The sequence below is a fragment of the Chiloscyllium plagiosum genome, unplaced genomic scaffold, assembly GCF_037043375.1.
Source record: "Chiloscyllium plagiosum isolate Xiang-an unplaced genomic scaffold, Cpla_swu_hap1 HiC_scaffold_6, whole genome shotgun sequence".
NCBI lineage: Eukaryota > Metazoa > Chordata > Chondrichthyes > Orectolobiformes > Hemiscylliidae > Chiloscyllium > Chiloscyllium plagiosum.
Window position 1 is genome coordinate 77,908,559 of NW_028270144.1, and position 24,467 is coordinate 77,933,025.

Genomic DNA, 24,467 nt, shown 5'->3' on the forward strand with positions numbered 1-24,467 from the left:
TCTCAAATAGTTTTAATAAAAAAGGGAAAGTGCTTGCAATGGCAGATAAGGACAATAATCAGGGGACATATTGCTGCTTGGGAAAAGAATTGACATGACATGAAGAAATGAGGAAAACACTTTCACGCAAGCTAGGATTTCTGAACTATTTGAAAAGGGTAGCAGAAACAAAAGTCAAATTATAACAGAAAAGTGAATTGGATAAATATTTTGAAGATTTGCAGTGCAAAAAGAGAAAGACTAACTGGATGACTTGCAAACACAACATGAATGGAGTACCATCCTATACTGCATTACGCTAGGACTTAAGTCAATATGTGGACTGAACTTGGTGAAAAATGTATGCATGGTTATTGGCACTTTAATAAATGGGGTAGTGCAGCAGTTATAGAACCGGACATCTGAAAAAGAGATGTATTCTTATGGTTCAGGTTTATATGCTGAAATATAAAATACACAAACATATTTTATACACCAAGGGAGAATTTCCAGATGTATCAGCCTGTAGTTAGTTCTCATTATATTGCAATAACATGGAAAAGTAATTTTCAGTGATGAATTAAGACACTTCAAATCTTCACCATTCTTTTTATTTATTATACAACTAAAATGCCAGAGTTCACAGTTCTTGGCATGCCAGTAGTTTTGCTTCAAGCTGCATTGCATTGGGTTGCCATTTTTCACCAATATCTTTAAAATATGAAAACATGCAAAGTCATTAATTTATATTCCATTATGAATGTCTTTATAAAGTCTATCATTCAATTTAAATAGGTTTGCAATTAGGCAATGCACAAACATAAACATAATTCTAAACCACGATCCAAAAGGAAACACCAAGTGGATACCACTTTCAGTAGGAACAGTGAAATCAAAAACTTTTCTACCCCTTTTTTAGGGTCCTTTCAACGATGCAAGGTTGTAACAAGCAAAAATAGTATTTTTAAAAGCCATAAACTGCTACTGGATTGGATTGGCTGTTGCGAATAATACTGATGTTCTTCAAGCACAAGTTTAAATGCACAGAAAGCCCCTCCTCCTAAGAATATTCTTTTGTGACAGACTTCGGGAGAATTTAGGATTATCAATGTAATTTTTTTACCAATGTATTTTTAAGAAAATGACAAATTAAGTTGCAATTATATATTCAGCAGCACTTTTTAAGATTAAAGAATGAACAGTGGAAAACATTCAGTACCTTTCACCACAGTATCCCCCCACTGAAGAAAAAAAAGTTATCAAATACTTTTAAACAAATTTCTCCAGAAGTTTTGTTTTCCTTTCAAATGCTGCACTATAGATTTTTTCAAAGATTAGTGCATTATTTTATATAAAAGATGGAAATAACACCTTTGCTTGCAGACCCAGCTATGTTTTGCTATTTTATTAACTCGAGATACAAATCAGACATGTCTGTGACATTCAAGTTTTTAAACCATATCCCAATTGCAGGAACTAAAACAAAAATAATTTGCATTCAGACCACACCCATTAACCCATGTCCTAAAACACTTCATAACCAAATTAATAACTTCTTCCAAATGTAGTCACATACATCTGTCAGATGAGATTTGAGCCTTTAAAAGACAGCAAAATCCAAAAGGAATCACAAGTGCGTATTTCGTGCCATGCTAATTCTTGAAAGCAACTCGATTAGCCACTAACAAATCTCAGATACATCAAGTATTTTGAAGTTGATGGAGATATCTGAAGCTCATGGCCAAATTTAAATAAATATGGACATTTTCACCCCAGATTTAAACAAAGCAACATTTGAGAAATAATTATTAAAATACTTCATTTGAAGTGTTGAATATTAAATCTCAAGTACACAGCATCAAATTGCATGGGGAGATGTGCTCTGCTTTAAGGGTCTACCATAGGTTAAAATTTGTTGGACCCCATGCAGTTATAGTTCAAGTGTTAACCTATGCCTAACACAAACCCTTGTGGACAAAGTGAAGTAATTTGCAATAAAAGCTGATAAGTGTGTTCTTTTAATAGATAAATGCCTAATTTCCATACATTTCCATGTGCAAGATCTATTAGCTGCAGTCTCCTGCCCACCAGAAATCTTTTCATTGTCAATGGCGAGATTCCTTGTGGAATTGCCCAAAGTCTTCTGAATTTGGGATCAATGGCATAGAAGCCAAAACTCAACACAAATAAGTTGGCAGGATTGACACTTCCTTAGTAGCTAATTATAAACAGACAATTTGCTAATGTTTTGAGCTGACGTTGGTACAGTAGCTTCCTGGTGAAATTGAAAATATTTCCAAAGAGCTAGAAATATATGACATTTGGAATATCCACTTCTAAAAATAATTTTTCATGACTCCATTTAAGGGAAAAATAAAAATAGTAAATTACTGTTGCAATTCTTTTAATAAACCTACTTAGCTGTATTTTCTTCAAGTATGGTATCAGGTTTTCAATACTTTTGAATAATTATTCCACTAGTTTTAAGGGTTTTTAAAAAATGCTTGGTGTTCCATTTGTTACTTTGGAACCAAACTTATGAACTATCTTTGCTGTCACTTTATATCTGCAATAAATGTTCTGTCATTTCAGAGAAATAGTTAAGATGAATCATATAGCAGTATAAAATGCATACTTTAAGTATGCCAATTCCACCATTCTGTAAGAATTTCTATCTTGCTTACTTTAAATAAAGAAACCATATCTGATGGTGGTATGAACAGCAAGAGAAAATGTAAAATTCTGCTTTCAGCAATAGGTTGCATATCAGTTTATCTGGTGTAAGCAGGTGGGCGAAACTAGTCTAGATATTTACCAGCTTAGGTGATTACTTTGATTATGAACCAGCATTCACAATCAAGTAATGTGGTGCTAAGCCTGAGAACCACCAAACTGAAAATCTATAAGACTATACAGTTCAATTTTAAATTGTGAACCTGTGAAAAAACTGCATTACTTATGAATAGTAACTGGCACTAGGATGTACAGGACTGTGTAAAGTGCATTCCAAAGCACCACTTTACATTGGTTGGTAGGCTTTCAAGTGAACAGTAAATCAGTAGCTTTTAGTGTTGAGAGACTGGTCGTACTGTTCCAGTCATTAAGACCTCCCCAAATATCACCTTCAGCAGATTTTTTTTCAGGAATTAAGAATCTGCTGAAATCTGAAGCTTTGAGGAAAATAAAGAATCACTACACTTGTACTTCAATGTTTAACTTGAGTATTTAGGTAATTGCTTTCTTTACACAAGAGATCCATTGACAAAATTTCAATTTGTCTTTTAGACACTAAACATAAAAGATGTTTTTTTTTTATTCAAGGTCCCACAGTATCACCTCCTTACAAAAGTTTCAACTAATCAATAGCATAAGAGTGCTTAGTTCAGGCTAATTTACAACTTTATACTCTAGAGAGTCAAATATATAAAGATAATACTGCAAAAGAATCTACTACTGTATCGTTAGTACAGTAGACAAATGGGTCATGTGATCACTTGTTATGACTGACTAAATATTATAGTCAAAGCCACATATTTGCTAATCCAGTATTGATTACTTTTCTTATATGCAGTTCTGATTCTACATATATCCCCACCTGAATCAGGTGTATGACTATGTTCCGTTTGTTCTTAAAGAGGGCATCAAATAAAACATGTACATGCTTTTGGAAACAGGCAAATCATCCTGTGGATTCCTGAACAACACGAACTGAACAAATTTAAACATACATTTGTACCACTTGTAATTCTCTATTATATGGGCCTTGCAGTGGTGCTACTGTCATTACCATTAACCCTGAGCACACAGGCCTAAACTAGCACCAGTACCTATTGATATACTATATCACAGAAAAGGTGCTACATAGTTACATTAACATACGAGGTTCAGTAAGTTTTTGGTATGGTATCAGAGCAGGGAGTGTCTGATACAATAGCATACACTTTCTAACAATTGAAAAACACATCCATATACTTCAAAGCCTTTTATCCACAGTCACCCATGAAAGTGATGACGATTTCTGTTTCTAATAAAAATTTACTTTTTTTGAATGTGCTTCAAAAGTATTTTATGAATTTATAAACAGAGATCGCCAAAAGCATTAAGACTCAAGACTGGACAAAATCCTAACATTAGGTGCCATAGTCAATGAATACATAATGAAATGCTTAATACAGATGCAACTTGAAAACCGTCTCCTCACTTGTAACACTGAAAAAGTCTGTAGCTAGCATTAAAGATGGCTTCTGACAAACACTTTCCACATCATAATTAAAGGTGTAGAATAGTTGGGTGGCAAAGCATAATTGCTCTCCCATAGTTCTTTCGTCCAATGTTTTATGACGACTGCCTGGTCTTCTGCCACTCAACAAATTCATCAAGCAGCACTGGCCCTGAAAAGGAAACAAGTTAAAATTATAATTTTATGGTGGTTGTATTAGAAAAAAGTGCATATTTCTAAATCATGAGAAAGAAACTTACATGCACCATCTTCATCATAGTTGCTCAGGTCTGCAAGCACAGTTCGGCTGAACTCCAATACATTGAACCACTGATCTTTATTCATAACTCTGTATTTTGATTGCTGAAGAGTGTTCACATTCAATTTTGAAAAATCAAAATCAAAAACCCAGATATTTAATTATTGTATTTCCTAAAATTTGTAAATGTAGAGGAAATATTTGAATGCTGACTTTTTAAAAAAAAAAAATCAATTTACCTCCAAAAATTGATAAAATGCAGAGAACAGTGCCCACGTTCTTCCTAAGAGCAAAGCTAACATTGACTTAGCGGTATCAATATCAAGGCTACGTTGGTCTTTATCCTAAAAGAGAGCACATTGCAGAGTTTTGAGTTGATGACAAAATATTACACAGCAGCTGAAAAAAATGAATGCAAGTGAAAAGTATTTATTGTATCTTACCCTAGCAAAATCAAAGGCATATCTGTAAATTTGTTTGAAAGCTGACAGATCATTCAGTTGTGAGCGCAAGTAGTCAAATTTGCCCTGCAACCTTTCTGTACAGTCACATCTAGGTTAAAAAGAAATATAGTATTAAGACCTTACCAAGCACAAACCCAAAAATATAATCTAGAAGTTAACATGCAAACATACTGGCATGAAGAAATAGCAGCACCACATCAGAAAACTTATACAAGGTGTAATGGTTGAATACTGAAATGGACTGTCATTCATTTTATTTTAAAACATTACAATAATTGAGACTCCTTACTGTAATGAGGTCATTCCTTTCAGCCATTCTTCTTTAGTGAAAAATCCCATGTTCTGAGCTTCTAGTTTCCATGCTAATACTAACATTATAATCTGTAGACCAAAGGAAAAACAGTTTGAGAGGCTTTAGCAACATTTTTCAGCACCCATCACAGTCAGATTCAGAGACCACTCACTCACCTCCAAAATTTCCAGTTTCAGTACAAAGCAATAAAATCCTTAGCTGAAGTTTTCATGAATGAAACCATATTTGTGTGTTAAGGTTCATAAATACTTTTATAAAGCTTAATAATTGGCATTTGCAGATTCATTTGAAGACTACTGTAGCATATTTTTCCGAATGAGACTGAAGGAGTGCACTCAAGTCTAGGTCACAACTTAAAGCAAGAATATTTTCTCCAGATACTGAAACCAATTAAATGCCTGATCTATACCAGCTTTTAGACAATCAACTTTCTTAACGAACACAAAAATTGGTTGATTTCAAAACAATATGTTCAATGAAGATGCAGTAATTGGTTAACATGCAGGGTCAGTAATATAGTGCTATGCCTCACTGGGCTCAGGCACTGGAATCAAGCTCTACCATTCCCTGAAACATAAAAGTTAAAAATGGTTTCGAAAAAAGGGTGCAGAATTCCCCATTCACCTGTCGTTTAGACCTAGTTGGCAGAAAACACAAGCCAGGCTTCCGTATTTAACAAGAATAAGTATGTTATGCAGGGTAAACACCCACTGGAAGTTTTAATTTCCTGGGCAATTTCACTGAGATAGCCGAACTAGGGATTACAAATAGTTCCAACATGATCCTCCTGCCTGCACTGCTCCAGCAATTCTCTGTCCAGAATATCTGGACCATTACTTCTTTGTGCAAATATTTTCTCACATCACCATGATTAACTGCAAAACTGATAAGGATTTACTGCAACTACTTTAGAAAATTACAGCTCCCTCTAAAGGATAGCTCCTTCCCTGCAGTTTTGTGCACAAGCACAGCATTAGACATTGAGTTATGTTTGTCTCAATGGGAGTATAAAAGCAGAGTAGACAGCTGCCTAAAATTGTAAAACTAAATAATGGGTGTAAGAATGGATTTCCACTTCTGCTGTTACTTAATGTGAATTATTCAAAAGTAGACAAGATACAGGATTTTGCACTGAACATAGGGTCAAAACAACAATTGGTGAGAAATACACATCTTTAATTTGGGTAGAACGGATTCAACAAATATTACTATGATGTATTAAAAAAGATGAATTGTTAACATTATCACATGTATCCTGTAACAGAAGTCAGTCATATGTACAGAGCCTTTAATCTGGTAAAACATACTAAAGAGTTTAAGAAGAACATTTTCTGAGGAGATATGAGGGCAGGTGACCAAAGACTCAGTTAAATTAGGAGAGTCTTTAAATAAAGGAGCAGGCAGAGGCATTTTGACAGGAAATTGTAGAACTCTGGGTCTTGGCAGCTGAAGACTTGATTAAATTATTGATTCAAAAACAGCAAGAACATGAGCACAATATAGCAAATGAACTTTTGTAATTTTCTTGATGTTCAAAGCTTTATTTCTCCAAATCTTTATTGTTTCCTGTTTATTCATGCCAGACATGTTTTCAAATATTTGGCAGGACATTCTATTCCTAAATTTCATATTTCTTATTCTATGTGCTGTGGAGAGCAAAATATATCCAAAGAATTGGGAAATAATGTTTTTGATTAATTAAAACTAAAATACAATAAAGGTATAATAAGTGCACATGAAATGCAGATTCTAAATGTTTTCTTCTTCAGTATTATGGGAACCTATATTCACAAACTTTGTGAATGCATAGTTTTGCTAAATCTTCAAATTTCCTTAGACTGACAGCCAGCAGATGAATGCCTACTGACACGTTTTATTTTAACATTTATCAGTAAGATAGAAGTGGGTAGCCAGTAACAAGCCATGTTCTACCATAAGGTAACTGCTGATTCCTCTTTTGCAAATACTACAAAGTAACCCGTTCAGGTTTTCAAAACTTTAATAGCTCTTACAAAATCAATATATTTAAATTTGGATTGTACTAAGCAAGAAATTGCAATTTAAAAAAGATAGAAATTCATCTTAGAAAATGGTAGCACATCTATAAACAAAATGGCAAAGACATTCAAACTTTCTCCTGCCAAGCTAATAAGGAAAAATCTCTTGACTGTAACAAAAGTCAAAACTATTTACTATAGGCCAGAACCTAAGCACAGTGAAAGTAATTTTACTTCGCAATGTTAACAATAGATGATCACTTCAGTTATTATACAAAGAACTAAAAACTTACATTTTCAGGCTCCACGCCTATATCTTCACAAAACTTTTCCATTCCTTCAGGACCAACAACTTCATCGGCTCCTTAAAGACAGAATGGAAATAAAATCCTGTATTCCATCCAAATTCCTCAGTACTAAAGTCCTGACTGAAGCTCAATTAATCTTTAACTCACGTGCATTAATCAAAATGGAAGAGGAGCTCTGTAAAGTAGTAATTAATGCATGTAGAAAGAAATCAAACCAGAACATGAATATAATTTGCTGGCTAAGGTTAGCCATCTGTACAGTGGTTAACCTGATTAAAATGGAACAATTTCACATGTAACTTTAATAAATTAACACTTTGAAAAAATTGGCATTTACATTTCAAATTTAAGTGAAATAACAGGTTTGTACTGTTCTTTACCCTTTCCGGTTTCATAAAATGCCAAACATCTTAAATCCCCAGGGTTTGTAAAATAAATGTTAGGTGAATCTAAAAAAAAAAACCAACAGATGAAACAATTGTGGTGCTGAACAATAACAATAATATTTTAACCTGCTGCTAGCAATTATGCAGGGCACCCAAAAAAACCCAAGACCCCAAAATATCGTGAAGCTGCATTTATGCCATGTGATCCACACAATCATTTGTTGCAAGGCCAGAGGTCCCAGTAAGCTCCACACAGCTCAATTTTCATGATCATAAGATAACCAATTCCAAAAGTATTTCAGTCATTCTATTGTGGTCATACTGCTAAATCATATGTACGAATCAATACTGCAAGAATGTCTAAAAGTTTTAAGATTATTAATGTAGCATACCTCAGCCATTTTAAAACAAATTTTATAACAAACTTAATGAATAATCCTTGTTCTAGGTGTTTCCACTTTGAAATAACATAACAGATAGATTTACATAATGTTTTGGCATACATCCACAATGTTTTGTGGATACTCTAGCATTACCAGCTAAATATGGAGGCCAAGGGGGAAAAGGTGATCTAGTTGTGGTCTGTGGGATGAAGCATACCTCCATGAAACAGAATGGACACAGTCCAGGCTCATTAGACTCACTGGGAGGAATCCAGAGCTGAGGAAAAGGAAAGACATACTAGATTTTGGTTATCAAAAGGTTACATCAGAATAGTAAGGCAGAGCTGGAAAAACTAGGAGATTGGAATGAAATCCTTACTGGAAGATGTGTTAGAAAGTGTAGTCAAGCCGAGTGACAGAGCCCTTAGGCATTAGTGATTACTGTTTATCTGTCTTTATGTGAAAGAAGGGAAGTGAAGGAGTGAGGGCAGACCTTGTGAAGGAGAGAGAGAAAACAAAAGGTGGAAATGAGAAGTAAAGCTGATTAAACTTCCTAGTTCAGGATACAAGCAGAAAATTGCAATCATCAATGTACTACAAAAAGAGATAGGCAGAGGTGGGAGATTATATATGTGGCTGGCTCATTTAAGAGAACAGAAATCTCAGCCCACCTCAATCTAACATATCTGCAGCTGAAGAAAAAGCCATTTAATGTCTTTTTCCATCCTGACTAACGCTGCACTCAAGCTTACATCCTCCAAGAGATACACTTCCTAAACTATTTACTGTCTCTTTTGATCGAAATCAAACACCTAAATCTACAGCTTGAAGCCTTTCAACACAGTTTAATAATTCACTGACTTCATGTTCCACCTTCAAACTTGTTTATTTTCTGAAACCAGAAGATTCATGTGACTACTTCTGGGATGAAAGGCTTATCTTATGACAAGTTTGAACAAGTTGAACTTTTACTCTTGATGATTTCGCAGAATTACATGATCCTATTGAAACACGGAAGATCCTGTGGGAATTAATATGGAGGATTTCAACATAACAGACCAAAACCAGGAGATAGTTTAAGAATAAGGTAACTCAGGTCTTCAGACTGAGAGAAGAACTTTTCCTGAAATTCAACAGTCCACAGAATTTTCTTCCCCAGAAATCAAAGGTTAAGTAACTGAATTTAAACAAGGCAGGTTAGGCAGATTTTTAACAGACAATTGAAGCAAAGGTTAAGTGGATGGGCATGACCATGAAGTGGAGACGACAACCAGAATGAGCGATAATCTTATTGAGTGGCACAGTTAAATCAAAAAGGACAAAAAGCCTGCTTCTGCTTCCAAGTCTGATGTTTCCATTTCATTTTGCATGAAAACTCTGTTGCTTAAGGACTTTAAGACAAAACTTGTAATTTTCTGTAGAGGGCAACTGTAATGGATGGATATTAATTACAGTACATGCAATGATTCAGAGATATCCTTTACCAAAGGGGGTAATCCACTGCAAATTTTACTTGGAATTTGGTGAATGGCCATAGATCCAAAATACGAACACTGCTGCCCCCTTTACATTTTAGTGGACCTGAGTATTTCTACTTCTTGTTTTCATCATAGATTTTATTCCATTGTTTTATTAAATGGTTAAATATCAATGGAAAATGAGTTGCTGCAGATCACCAGTATAAATGGCCATTCCATTAATTACCAGAACTCAAACAAACAGAGTAAAGCTGTGAAAACCAAGCATCTTCACCAGCTTCACAAGCACAAAATATGTCGAGTAAAACATGTTGAAGTACCAGTATTCATTATATACCTAGTAGAAAACTGAAAGTTTCACAGAAAATTAAAATACCAAAAACTACACCACAGACTAACCAGAGGCTAATGAATCACTTTAAATATAACTTTGTAGAAACTGCATTCATACACCTTTATGAAACATGCAGTTGAGTGAAATTTTAGCTTCTGACTTAAGGGCTCAAGATGATTATACATAAAGAACATTAGTAGCTCTAAAGCTACTAATCTATGAACCATTCAGCACTAAGCAGGCATGACATGGAACCAGACCATAAAAATTAGCTATTATGCCCAATTTATAATTATTTCCAGATTTGCTGGACTCTTAACAGGCTTGGTTGTTAAGTGGTTTCTTAGACAGTTGAGGCAAGGTAGCAGCATTGCAAAAGATGAATTCAGATTTCTGCTGGTAAGACTTAAATGAATTCTGAGAGAAATTAAATGTATTTTTATAATTAAACAGTAATATGAAGAACATACCTTCCACGCAGAAAATCAAATCTTAGATATTGATACAAAATATACTCAAATAACTTGGCAGGAATATTAAACACAATAGTAACAGAAATGATCACAAGCAGCTAATTCAAAATAAGTTACGGTGTGTCAAGATTGCAGAAATATATTTTAAAATCCACACAGTAATGCTGGTTTCTACTTTTCCCCCACACATCAAACCAACATATTAATGACAAAGAAAAAGTCCTGCTAAAGTTAATACTCAGAAATAATAGACATAAATATGGATCATCCAACCTTTCAATGCTGTGCTGAGCCAAAACAGTTAATTTATGATGCAGCAAAAGAAAGTGGGAAACAAAGTTTTATTCTTGTGAAGCTGTGGCTCAGTTGCATGGGGAGACTGCACAGAATAATTCTTATTTAAGCTATCCAAAGTACAAAAGAATTACACAGGATAGACATCTCAACTGGAAAAGAAATTGTCATGAATATGCTGCAACGAGGTAAACACAAGAATTTCATGCTCCCATGTTATTTTAATCGACAATAATTTGTACTCTAACACCAATCTACGTAATTCATGGCAGTAACAGGTGGCACAAGAAGCAGTTGCACTTTAAAGGAATGTCGTGTGTCCATATACATATATTAGTTAATTTGAATAGTGGCCCAGCACTAATTCACAACTGAATTTGAAGGTGTACAATTCATTAGTTCTCCCTACCAAAGTTGGAATATTTAATACATTGGAAGGGAGGTGTGAAAACAAGTTATTTTCTAACAAGGAGGGGGAGAATTTTCAGAGCGAGAGCCATTTATTGACCGTACCAGCACATTTCCTGACATTATTTATACTGTCACCAGCAGAAACCTGATGATATCAGGTTGCTGGCTCATCTTTGGCTGCAGTCCATGCATAGCCCAGAGAGGGAAAGAAAAAAGATGCACCCCTTAAAATCAAAAAAAAAATTCCCTCCAAAAATGTTGTTAGATATCTTTTGAGTACTCACCGAAGTGTTAAGTAAAGACAAAATTTGTGGTGCCATGTTCAATGACATTTTCTTATAAAAGTGCAATGTGATTTTGTCCAAAACCTGTCACAAATGATAAGCTTTAAATAACTTTTCACAGAAAAAAGTAGAATAATTCAGAAAGTTCTCTACATATGGGAAAATATTAATTTGAGCTGCTAAAGCTGTATATTTCTTTTGGCTAATAGGCACTTACCATTCATCTCGCTCAATTATATTCTTCTGTTTTGTTCTTGATCGGGTTGGGTGATGGGGTGCTGCAATAGCAGGAGGGGTTGCCAATATATTTTGTATAAATACCGGTCAAAAGCTTGAGACAGTATGAATGAGAATAAACATTCTTTTCTCAAAAGCTGGCAAAGCCATGAAATGCAACAGACTCTGGGCAGAAATGCTGCATTGCAATAATACAATTTATTCATTTCTCATTGCCCCTACTGACTTCAGAACAATGTATTCTCTGCAATTCATAAGCAAAGCTGCAGCAAAGAAATAGAACTGCTTTATGTGTATTTGCTTGCCCATATATTAAAAGCTCTCAAAATACTCTGAAACAACAACAGATGGTATATTTTAAGAACTTATGATAACTTGATGAAGCCAATTAAAATACAAAGCTCTTACCTGCATATTCATAAAACCAAGCGAGGCACTTTTTGCTTGAAAAACTGTCATCACTTATTAATCTAGATGCCGTCTGCACTCTACAGAAACTTAAAAAGATAAAACCTGATTAGGGAGCCATTTTAAAAAAAAAACTGATCTTAACTTTGGTCCTAGTCTTCTGGGTTTCTGATAAAATCTATACCTTTTCATTATGTTTTGTCTTAATATTTATAATAATATCGAGGAATGAAATGTTAGGAATAATAAAATACTTAGCAGCAGTTACATACCAAGCTGTCCGAGGGAGTGCTAATGATTCAGTGGTTAGCACTGCTGCCTCACAACACCAGGGATCCAGATTCGATTCCAGTTTCAGGCAACTGTCTGCGTGGAGTTTGCACATTTTCCCAGTGTCTGCTTGGGTTTCCTCCGGGTGGTCTGGTTTCCTCCCACAGTCCAAAGATGTGCAGGTTAGGTGAATTGGCTTGCCAAATTCCCCATTGTGTTCAGGGACGTGTAAGTTAGGTGCATTGGTAAGGGGTAAATATAGGGCAGGAGAATGGGTCTGGGTGGGTTACTCTTCAGAGAGTCAGTGTGGAGTTGTTGGGCCGAAGGGCCTGTTTCCACACTGTGGGGATTCTATTCTATGAACTTGTTTTTATAATTGAATGTACATTAGTATCATGGAGATTACAATCAATGCTGATTAAAAATAAATATTTTGTCCAATCAAAACTAGACCATAGTTCCACTTGACATGTCAGTGTGAGCCTCAAATGAATATAATGAAATGCTAGCAATGTATTCATATCTTTTTAAAAAAGCAAAATATTACGAATGAATAACTGTAGACTCAAAATTATCCATGTATTCAAATCTATTTAAAAAGCAAGTAGTAGCAAAAACACAATTGTAGACCCAAAATTATCCATGGCAGCAGGGATACATTTGAAAAGAACAAACATTTTTCTAGGCTTACAAGCTTTAGTGTCAACACTTCAAATTAAGAGCTTGAAAATGCTTACATTGATTACAAAGTGAAATTTCTTCTAATTTAGTCATAGGTATACTTTTAAAGACATTATTTAAATGCACTTAATTTTCACTGAAGTTGCAAATAACCCTTTCAGTAAAAGGCTAATTTTTAAACCCATTTGAATGAGCAAAATATTGGAAAGCATTAGTGATTAAACTGAAGGGGGAAATCATGTCAAATCTAAAATGGTACCCACCTGCTTATTCTACATTTTTTCATGCTGGCGTCTTCTGACCCTGAAGATTTTCTCTTCTTCTTAACAGGCATCTTGTGAGCACACCAAAAGACAGAACAGGTGCACTGAGAGGAGCTATCTGCAACAGTTTACAGCTTAGTCAGGTACAAACTTACTACATCCTCTCATTCCATACACTATTTAGGTACATAGGAATAGAAGCTGCCCATTTATGTTCTGTTATTTGATAAGATAATGACTGACCTAACTCCACAAACTTAATATCTTTGATAGCGAATGACAGCTTTATTAAACAAAATCTAACTATTAATGCTGTTTGTGCAAGAGAAAGTTCTAGATGTGGTTTTAATTTCAAATCCAGTGTCTCCTAATTTCATTTCTGGAAGACATGGCAAGACAATACACTCTAGATATCCTTCTCTCCCCAACAGCAGAATATAGTATTTGCACCGTAATTTGAGTATATTCTTTTTATTTTACTTGAACCTTGGATCCAGGCATCACTTCGGTAAACCTATGTAACACCCCTTCCTAAGTAAACATATTCACAGTACTTCAGCTGAGTTCGAACAGGGCTTTATGCGGCTGCAGCATGCCTTCAAACTTTGTATTCTATTCAGAGATATAAAAGCTGGCATTTCATCAGACAGTTATTCTAACGATGATACTTCAGTGTTACATTGCAGGGTGGGGCCGAGATGCATAATGAAGTCTCCTACATTTTACGATTTAGAAATCCTGCTGCTCAATCATGCTCAAGTCCAAAATTCATGATCCCACATTTGCCTTAATCAAAATATATTTGCCAGTTTTGCCCATTCACTTATCAGTAAATTTATCTTTAAAGTAACCTCAAAATTCACAGTGCAGTCTTTTCTACAATGGGAAACCAAACAGTTTTGATGACTGCTTTGGGACACTTCCATTCTGTCTGTATGTGTGACAAGCAATTGAAGGCTTTTGTTATTTAAATTTTCAAACAGACTTTTCCCCCCCACTTTGCATTCACTGGTCCTTTCCAAATCTCTTGCTCTGCATAAACTACTCTGCCCAATTCACAGCTACTGTCTTGACCTTGTGATCTTGCTCGTCCCTTTGTGTGACCTATAGATAAAGCTAATCATGTCTTTGCATCCTTCACTATCTACATGTCAATCCTGCAACCCATCTGAATCCATTAGAGAGAGAGAGAGAGAGAGAGAGAGAGAGAGAGAGAGAGAGAGAGAGAGAGAGAGAGAGAGAGAGAGAGAGAGAGAGAGAGAGAGAGAGAGAGAGAAAGAAAAAGAGGGCGGCATTATATAATCACCAAACATCCTACCACTCCCTTACGGCATCTCATAGGGATTGTTATCTGGATCAGTGGTGCTGGAAGAGCACAGCAATTCAGGCAGCATCCGAGGACAGGCAAAATCGACGTTTCGGGCAAAAGCCCTTCATTGCCTAGTCATCCCAACGGCCTAGTTATCCCAACATCCCCTTCCTTCCCTACAACCTCTTTCGTGCAAGTGTAGAAGATGTAACACCTGCACTGCCATCTGCTCACTTCTCTCAGTCCAAGACCTGAAACACACTTCCTAGTGATTTCCTTGTACTCCTTTCAACCTAGGATGCTGTATTCATTGCCAGCAACATGTTCTACACTGGGAAACCACATGCGGCTTTGAGAACGGTTATACAGAATACTGCTTGCAAACATGACCCAGAGCATTTTGTAGTTTGACATTTTAACTCTCCATCTGACATCCACAGAGACATTTCTGCCATGGTCTGCTGTGGTGTGCTGGCAAAGCTTATCAGAAGCTTGACGAATAGCACTTTATTTGATTCAGCAACTACAGCATTCTGAATTGACACAGAGTTCAACAAGTTTCAACCTCGACCTTTGCATCCACCTAGTTGTGTTTTATTCTCGTTTACCCCAAGTGTTTTGCTGGTTTGTTTTGTTCCTTTCTCTACCTCTTCATGTGGCAAGTCCATAAGACTTAGAGCAGAAATATGCTATTCAGCCCAACAAGTCTGGTCAATCATTCAATGAGATCATGGCAGATCTGGTAATCCTCAACTCCACTTCCCGGCCTTGATTCCCATACTGATTAAAAATCTCTCTCAGCCGTGAATATACTTAACCCATCCCCAACAGCCCTCTGCAGTAAAGAATTTCACAACCCTCAAGAATTCTGTTGTCAGCTGCTTCTTAAACATGGTAAAAACAATCACTGCAGATACTGGAAACCAGATTTTGGATTAGTGAGCTACAAAACTTCACAAACCTTGGATTAGTGGTGCTGGAAGAGCACAGCAGTTCAGGCAGCACCCGAGGAGCAGCAAAATCGACGTTTCGGGCAAAAGCCCTTCATCAGGAATAAAGGCAGAGAGCCTGAAGCGTGGAGAGATAAGCTAGAGGAAGGTGGGAGGGGGGAGAAAGTAGCATGAAGTGTGGGAGGGGATCAAGGTGATAGGTCAGGGAGGAGGGTGGAGTGGATAGGTGGAAAAGAAGATAGGCAGGTAGGACAAGTCATGGGGACAGCGCTGAGCTGGAAGTTTGGAACTAGGATGAGGTGGGGGAAGGGGAAATGAGGAAACTGTTGAAGTCCACATTGATGCCCTGGGGTTGAAGTGTTCCGAGGCGGAAGATGAGGCGTTCTTCCTCCAGGCGTCTGGTGGTGAGGGAGCGGCGGTGAAGGAGGCCCAGGACCTCCATGTCCTCGGCAGAGTGGGAGGGGGAGTTGAAATGTTGGGCCACAGGGCGGTGTGGTTGATTGGTGCGGGTGTCCCAGAGATGTTCCCTAAAGCGCTCTGCTAGGAGGCGTCCAGTCTCCCCAATGTAGAGGAGACCACATCGGGAGCAACGGATGCAATAAATGATATTAGTGGATGTGCAGGTAAAACTTTGATGGATGTGGAAGGCTCCTTTAGGGCCTTGGATGGAGGTGAGGGCGGAGCTGTGGGCGCAGGTTTTGCAGTTCCTGCAGTGGAAGGGGAAGGTGCCAGGATGGGAGGGGGCGTGTACCTAACCAGGTAGTCACGGAGGGAACGGTCTTTGCGGAAGGCGGAAAGGGGTGGGGAGGGAAATATATCCCTGGTGGTGGGGTCATTTTGGAGGTGGCGGAAATGTCAGCAGATGATTTGGTTTATGCGAAGGTTGGTAGGGTGGAAGGTGAGCACCAGGGGGGTTCTGTCCTTGTTACGGTTGGAGGGGTGGGGTCTGAGGGCGGAGGTGTGGGATGTGGACGAGATGTGTTGGAGGGCATCTTTAACCACGTGGGAAGGGAAATTGCGGTCTCTAAAGAAGGAGGCCATCTGCTGTGTTCTGTGGTGGAACTGGTCCTCCTGGGAGCAGATACGGCAGAGGTGGAGGAATTGGGAATATGGGATGGCATTTTTGCAAGAGGTAGGGTGTAGTCCAGGTAGCTGTGGGAGTCGGTGGGTTTGTAAAAAATGTCAGCGTAAAGTTGGTCGTCATTAATGGAGATGGAGAGGTCCAGGAAGGGGGGGGGGGAGGTGTCAGAGATGGTCCAGGTAAATTTAAGGTCAGGGTGGAATGTGTTGATGAAGTTGATGAATTGCTCAACCTCCTCGCGGGAGCATGAGGTGGTGCCAATGCAGTCATCAATTTAGCAGAGGAAGAGGTGGGGAGTGATGCCGGTGTAATTACGGAAGATCGACTGTTCTATGTAGTCAAAGAGACAGGCATAGCTGGGGCCCATATGTGTGCCCATGGCTACCCCTTTGGTCTGGAGGAAGTGGGAGGATTTGAAGGAGAAATTGTAAGGGTGAGGACCAGTTCGGCCAAACGAATGAGTGTCGGTGGAAGGGTACTGTTGGGGACATCGGGAGAGTAAAAAACGGAAGGCTTGGAGGCCCTGGTCATGGCAGATGGAGGTGTAGAGGGATTGGATATCCATGGTGAAGATAAGGCATTGGGGGCCGGGTCTCCTTCACCACCGCTCCCTCACCACAAGACACCTGGAGGAAGAACGCCTCATCTTCTGCCTCGGAACACTTCAACCCCAGGGCACCAATGTGGACTTCAACAGTTTCCTCATTTCCCCTGCCCCCACCTCATCCTCGTTCCAAACTTCCAGCTCAGCACTGTCCCCATGACTTGTCCTACCTGCCTATCTTCTTTTCCACCTATCCACTCCACCCTCCTCCCTGACCTATCACTTTGATCCCCTCCCACACTCACCTATTGTACTCCATGCTACTTTCTCCCCACCCCCACCCTCCTCTAGCTTATCTCTCCACACTTCAGGCTCTCTGCCTTTATTCCTGATGAAGGGTGTTTGCCCGAAACGTTGATTTTCCTGCTCCTCGGATGCTGCCTGAACTGATGTTTCTTAAACATGCAATTCCTTGAGATTATGTTTTCGGGTTGCACATGCCTAATTTGGAGACCATTTCTACTCCTTCATTATACCCAGTACCTCTGACTGCTGCCTGGATTCTCTCTTGCAGATAGTCATTGTCTGGCATTTGTGGCAAATGTTACTTGCCACTCACCAGGTGAAACCTGGACACTGTCCAGGGTCTTGCTGCATTGACTGTCCAGTACGACGACCTGCAAACAGTGCTGAAAATTTTGTGTATTGATCAGCAATTATCCCCATTTTTGACCTTATGATAGAGGGAAGGATTGACAACGCAGTTGAACGTGGTCAATTGTAGGATGCTACCCCGAGGAACTCAAAATCCCTACAGTGCAGATAGAGGCAATTTGGCTTATCGAATCTGCACTGATCCTCCCAAGAGCATCCCACCCAGATCCACGTCCACAACCCAATCCCTGCAACCCCACATTTATATTGCTAACCCATTTAAGTCTACATATCCCTTGACACTCCCTTGGCAATTTAGCATGGCCAATCCACCTAAGCTGGGGTCCTGCAGTGATCTCCTGGGATTGAGAGAATTGACCTCCAACATCTACAACTATTGTCTTTTGTGCTAGACGGAGGTTGTTAGCTCCAACGTGGATAGTAACGATTAAATTCTTCCCTTCTGTGAACCTTTCAAGCTGGTTTGAGATTCTATCGACCATGGCATTTGTTAGGCAATAAACTCGATCTTGTTTACAAACATACTTTTTGCCCCCATAATTATTGGATGTCCTACAATCACTATTTTACCTCTTGCTCCCTCTTACAGCTGAATTTATTTTGTACTTACCTATATTTTGATCACCTTGGCCATTCAGATCTTCTTTTAAATTCTGTTAGGGCAAAGCGATGTTAAAATTAGTGATAAACAATTCTTTGACTAAATGAGGTTGTGAAAAATTGATAACTGAAGGAGTAGGAGAGATGACTGAGTACTTGTACAAGGAGGAAAATAATTGTCCCATTTAATCACTTAGCCCCTTTAGGTGATCATTCCTGTTAGTATGGTTGCACTTCTCTGGCAAAAAGTAACAAACTGCACTGCCATATGTAATCAATGAAATGAGGGCTACTCATGTAGAGTAGGAATATGCTAAAACCATGCGAAAAAGGTGAAGAAATAAAAAAAAGCAGTTTGCACATCTTAAATATGTTGGTATTGCTTGATGTACTAGTAAAGTAGATAGCATATTTATAACTTGGATAATATTTATAACTTTTGTAAATATCTGAATTAAAAATTACATTTTATTAAGTCACGACTACTTGAGTACAGTCGAACTGTTCCCATTGGCCAATAGAGAACCAGTAGACTGTAATAAAAAGAGCCGAAGGACATGAGAAGAAGCACTCCTGTAAAGCATAGTTAGAATGTCGAATGCATTGCTTGAAACAGATGGGGGGGAGCAGATTCGATCACAACTTTCAAAGGAGAAGTGGATAAGCAGCTGAATGGAAAAATAAATGCAGGGTTACGAGAAATGTTGGGGAGAATGGAGATAGTTAAAGGGCTCTTGGCAAGACCCTTGACAGTCTGAATTATTACAGCATGAAAGAAAGCCAGTGACTATTTTGTGATTATCTAGTTATGTATCTGTAGATCTTTAAATAATATTCGTTGAGTGTGCTATGTTGGAAAAGCACAGCAGGTTAGGCAGCATCCGAGGAGCAGGAGATTGATGTTTCGGGCATAAGTCCTTCATTAGGAATGAAGGACTTATGCCTGAAACATCAATTCTCCTGCTCCTTGGATGCTACCTGACCTGCTGTGCTTTTCCAGCACCACACACTCTACTGATTTCCAGCATCTGCAGTTCTCACTTTCTCCTTCAAGTAATATTGCCAATATACCTGATCCTGGCATTAAACAAAATTGTTAGAAGTGCTATACATATACATAATAAAATGCTTTCAGGTGCATCATAGACATGTTTTAAAACCAAATTCGACAAAGTTATATACATACAATATTAGGACAGATGGCCAAATGCTTGGTCAAAAAGACAAGCTTTAAAGAGGACCTTGGAGGAGGAGTAGGAGATAATGAGGTTAGGGGAATGACTTCCACAGTGAAGAACCAGACAGCTGACAGAACAGTAACCACTGCTGCTGCAGGTGAAAACTGGGATGCTCACAAGACCAGAATTACATGAATGCAGATACTTTAGGGCGTTTGTGGAGTTGGAAGAGAGTTACCAAGCTAGCAAGAACAGACATCATGGATAGATTTGAAAATATGGAAGGGAATTATAAAATTTAAAAAAAAAGTGTTGTTTGATTCTGAGTCAAGCATAGATCAACAAATATAGAAACAAAGGAGACTTAGTGCAAGTAAAGACATCGGGAAAGTTTGGATGACCTCAGTTTTAAAAGGATCGAGGAAACCTGATTGAATGAATGTCAAGTCCCATATTTGCAGAAATTAACTGATTCAGCCGAAACCAGGGAATTAACCTGGGATCTTCCAAACCTGCATGGACCAATATCTTAACCAAGTGACAAAATATTAGATTCATCAAAAGTCTAATCAGGGTGTACCTATGAGCAGCTGCAGCTTACATTGTATTCTGACCCCTTGTGGTCCCCTACCCCGGAACAAATTTGGAATGGATTCGGGGAGAGAGATTTTTTTGTTCATTCCTTTATATTTGTTTTCCCGTTTGAGTAATAGAGTCTTTATTTTTGTTTAAAAAAATCAAGGAAGCTTTATTTTCTGTTTCAAAAGAATAGAGTGGGCTTTACTCTGTATTTCATTTAGTTCTGTCCATATCCCAGGAGTGTCTGATGGGGGTCTTATCAGAGGGCTTTCTGTTTATACCTTTCATTTAAAAAAAGAGCATTGGGTGGCTATTTCGATTGGAATCCTGTGACCAGTCGTGTGCAACAACGATCAGTGCTGGGTCTGCTGCTTTTAATCATTTAGATTTGGATGTGAACATGAGGCATGATTAACAAGTTTGCAGATGACACCAAAATAGGTGGCACAGTGGACAGTGATAAAGATTCTCTCAGAGTACAATCGGACCTTGATCAGATGGGCCAATGCACCTAGGAGTGGCAAATGGAAGTTTAATTTAGATTAGTGTGAGGTATTGCATTTCGGAAAGACAAAACAGGGCATGATTTACACAGTTGATGGTAGGAGCCCTGGAAGTGTTGCCGAACAAAGACCTAGGGAGGTTGAGTGGAGGTTGAAGGCAGACAGAGTGGTGAAAAGGCATTTGGCATATTTGCCATCATTGGTCAGAACACAGTGTAGGAGTTGGGACACCATGTTGTAGCTGTACAGGACATTGGTGAGGCTATTTTTAGAATACGTGTAAAATTCTGGTCACCATTCTGTAGGATACATGTTATTAAACTTGAGAGGGTGCAGAAAAGATTTACAATAATGTTGCCAGGATTGGAAAGTTTAAGCTCTTGGGAGAGGCTGAATAGGCTGGGATTTTTTTCCCCTGGAGGCAGCAGCTCAAGCTCCTTAGGGTGTACCTATGAGCAGCTGCAGCTTATATTGTATTCTGACCCCTTGTGGTCCCTACCCCAAAACAAATTTGGAATGGATTCGGGGAGAGAAATTTTTTGTTCATTTCTTTATATTTGTTTTCCTGTTCGAGTAATAGAGTCTTTATTTTTGTTTAACAAAGTCAGCAGCTCAGGAGTGATGTTATAGAGGTTTATAAATCCATGAGTGGCAAGGTCTTTTTCCCCCAAGAGTGGAGAAGTCAAAAACTAGAGGGTGTAGGTTTAAGGTGAGAGAGGAAAGATTTAAAAAGAATCTGACGGGTAACTTTTTCATGGAGGGTGGTGCACTTATGGAACTGGCAGAGATTGGTACAATTATAACATTTAAAAGGCACCTGGATGGGTATATTAATAGGAATCTGGGCCAAATACTGGCAAATGAACTAGGACAGATCGGGAAATCTGGTCAGTGTGGATAAGTTGGACAAATGGGTCTGTTTCTGTGTTATATGACTCTATATGGCCTGAATTGAGAAGGCTGAAAGCAAGGAGATAGAAAAGCTGAGGATCACTAACAGAATGGGGTTAAAGAAGCATGGGTACTTCAGGTGTGCAGATTGTGGCAGAGGATAGGCTTGAGAAAATACCCCAGTATTGATCAGCACTAAACCAAATGAAAGTGATGAGACTCAATTCAGGGGCTGCTTGAATCAACCTAATCGTTTTTCTACAAAAACTACAAAAGACTTTGACTGACTTTCCGCTTCTTCATTCTACGTGTACAGTTAATGCAGTAGCCAAGAATGGTGGAGCAGACTTGAAAGGCCCGAATAGCCTATTCTTACACCTATTGTCTATGTTTTAAATCTATCTTTCACCTTTCATTGCCTCAGCATCTCCCAGTGATAAATAAATATTTCTCCTTATTCATGGGAAATTGGTGCTGTTGTGGAGTTTAGAGGTGGTTTGCTTGGACTGTCAGAAGGTTATCAATAAGGTCGTACATAATTAGCATCTTAACCCTGCCATCCCAGGAATCAGTCTGGTAGACCATCTTTGCGTTCCCTCCATAGCAAGAATATCCTTCCACAGATGAAGAGACAAAAACTGCCTACAATACTCCAGATGTGGTCTCACCAAAGCCCTATACTCAAATGCTAACCTTAACCCCATCCCCACTTGACCTTGAGACACCAGTCATTGACAAGCCATTTACGTGTCAACCATATTAATGTGCCTGGAGCCAGATAAAGGTCAGACTGGATTTGCTTTTCTACTGGTAAGTGCACAAAATTCATTCTGCACCTCAATGGAGAAAAATTAGGGGGAACATTTGATTTAAAAGGTTATATTTTACAGTTCTAATTATTCACTCTCTAAAAGCACATTCTGACTAAAGATTTCTATTATCAGTCAGTCATTCAGTAGATTCCTTTTCTCACCCTCCACGCACAATCTCCACAAATCAAAATGTGGAGGCTAGTAGAAAACAGAATTGCATAGTGAGTTGTCAAAGGTCTGCTCGATCAATTTCAAAAGGATTTTTTTCGCCATCAGAACCTTACACAATCATGACCTAGTTAAGAGGAACAAAAGTACGAAAATGGGCAGTCCAAAACTTACGAGTCGATTGAATGTCCGAGAGATCTGATGAAAGTCTGCCAGAATGAGCTAGGCTCCCACTAGAAAACATTAAAGATGATAGCGTTAAAATAGTGACAATTTTTCTGCTGAAATCCTTCAGGCACAAGCTGCAAAAACTCTCATGTAGCATTTTCCTGATATACTATTCAAAACACGAAAACTGTATACGGATACCACTCAAGAATAGCTTCATTATTTTTCGGCACATTATTTCCACAGAAAATTGACCGTACATGATGAACCGAGACAGAAGGCGATAACAAAAACGATTTAATCGCGTAAAAAATAAAACAAATCAACATTCTGGGCAATTTGACGATCTTCATCTCAACCTTTTCTCTGAAAAGATTTCTGAAGACTACATTTATATTTGGCCCCGCAAACCCAAACTAAAACTCAGGTACCTAGGTTTGAAATGAGTTCCATCAAAAACACAAAATATTGAGGCGGTCATCTACGCAATTTGGTTGATGGTGAGACACTGCGCAGTTTGTACATGGGAAGCAGGAGAAACCACCGGCCCTGAAAGTGTCTCCGGTACCAGCAGGAGCTGCAGCCAGAGCGGGGGCTGCACCAGGCCCCATCCCTTCAAAACTCCTCAGCACATCGCTGAGAAAATGTTAACCGTCCTCGATTGGGTGCGTGACTTGGACTCCGATCAAAAACAAAGTTACCAAGATTTCGCACCGAGTCGTCGCCTGTGCGTTAGACTTGGGGATTGGGGGAGGGGTTGTGATACACTGTACTCCCTCAATCTCTGTGCGTTTAGTCATGGAGCCCTCCATTTCCTGTGGGGTTAGAACTCCGCCACCTCCAACATTTAATCAGAATCTGGGCCAGTTTCAAGTATGCTCGGGTTGGCTCAGTCCCCTCACCACTCCTGACAAAGAAACAGCCCTCACACCGTCCCCCTCCACCACCGCCAGCTGCTCCACCTCCTCCCCCAGGAATCAGCTCCCGGAGGGAGGGTTTCACTCAAACCCAGCTCCGTGTGATCCGGAGACACTGAGCACCAGCACCGGGAGAGGGCAGGCACCGGGAGCGGGGCAGGGTGGACGGAGCCAGATCACCCGGCTCTACCACGGTGCCGCTAGGAGATCGTGAGCGGAGCCGGGTGGTGACTAATCAGACGGAGACACGGAAACCCGGCACTGCCAGACCCACCTTCCGTTGCAGAGCTGCCGTGTTACGAACAACTCCGTTTTCTTCAGTCTAGCTGCTCCGGCTCAAGGGGACCGGCACAGCGACTACTTCCGGGGCTAAATGACGACCGGGGTCAAGGGTCAGCAAGACACCGCGTCCTGTGAATGAGTGGACTAGAGGGGAGTAAGGGGAAAGTGAGCCAGACAAAACACGCAAAAAAAACCCCAGACTTTTTGAGACTTACAAAAATACAGTTCACTTCAAAGTCGTGCACATGACGGAATGATCCTCGTTCAAAGATGTTCTGTTGCACGTTAGCACTCAAGACAGTCAAAGAACCCCTCTCCAGATTGCTCACTGAGAGATGGAGCAGTCAGATCGTCCACTAGACGGAGGGA

At 39.0% G+C, this 24,467-nt stretch overlaps 1 protein-coding gene across 8 annotated transcripts; it reads right to left on the bottom strand.

The window, feature by feature from the left end:
• Positions 1 to 574: 574 nt before the first annotated feature.
• Positions 575 to 24,187, bottom strand: dcun1d5 (DCN1, defective in cullin neddylation 1, domain containing 5 (S. cerevisiae)). 8 transcript variants are annotated; one of them, XR_015757439.1, is made up of 12 exons: positions 24,091 to 24,185; positions 22,906 to 22,964; positions 18,611 to 18,653; positions 13,442 to 13,559; positions 12,228 to 12,316; positions 7,525 to 7,595; positions 5,211 to 5,302; positions 4,901 to 5,009; positions 4,697 to 4,801; positions 4,459 to 4,561; positions 4,181 to 4,370; positions 575 to 690 (listed from the first exon to the last, which is right to left on the bottom strand). XR_015757439.1 is itself a non-coding variant. In XM_043691804.2 (11 exons), the coding sequence occupies exons 4-11, from the start codon at positions 13,510 to 13,512 to the stop codon at positions 4,315 to 4,317; spliced, it is 687 nt and encodes a 228-aa protein (XP_043547739.1). In that variant the 5' UTR covers positions 18,611 to 18,653; positions 22,906 to 22,964; positions 24,091 to 24,187; the 3' UTR covers positions 575 to 4,314. The 8 variants fall into 8 exon arrangements, 7 of the variants coding, with proteins under 7 accessions (XP_043547739.1, XP_043547737.1, XP_043547738.1 ...); XM_043691804.2 differs by having other exon boundaries at positions 575 to 4,370; positions 12,228 to 12,307; positions 13,442 to 13,512; positions 24,091 to 24,187; XM_043691802.2 differs by having other exon boundaries at positions 575 to 4,370; positions 13,442 to 13,512; positions 24,091 to 24,186.
• Positions 24,188 to 24,467: the final 280 nt, after the last annotated feature.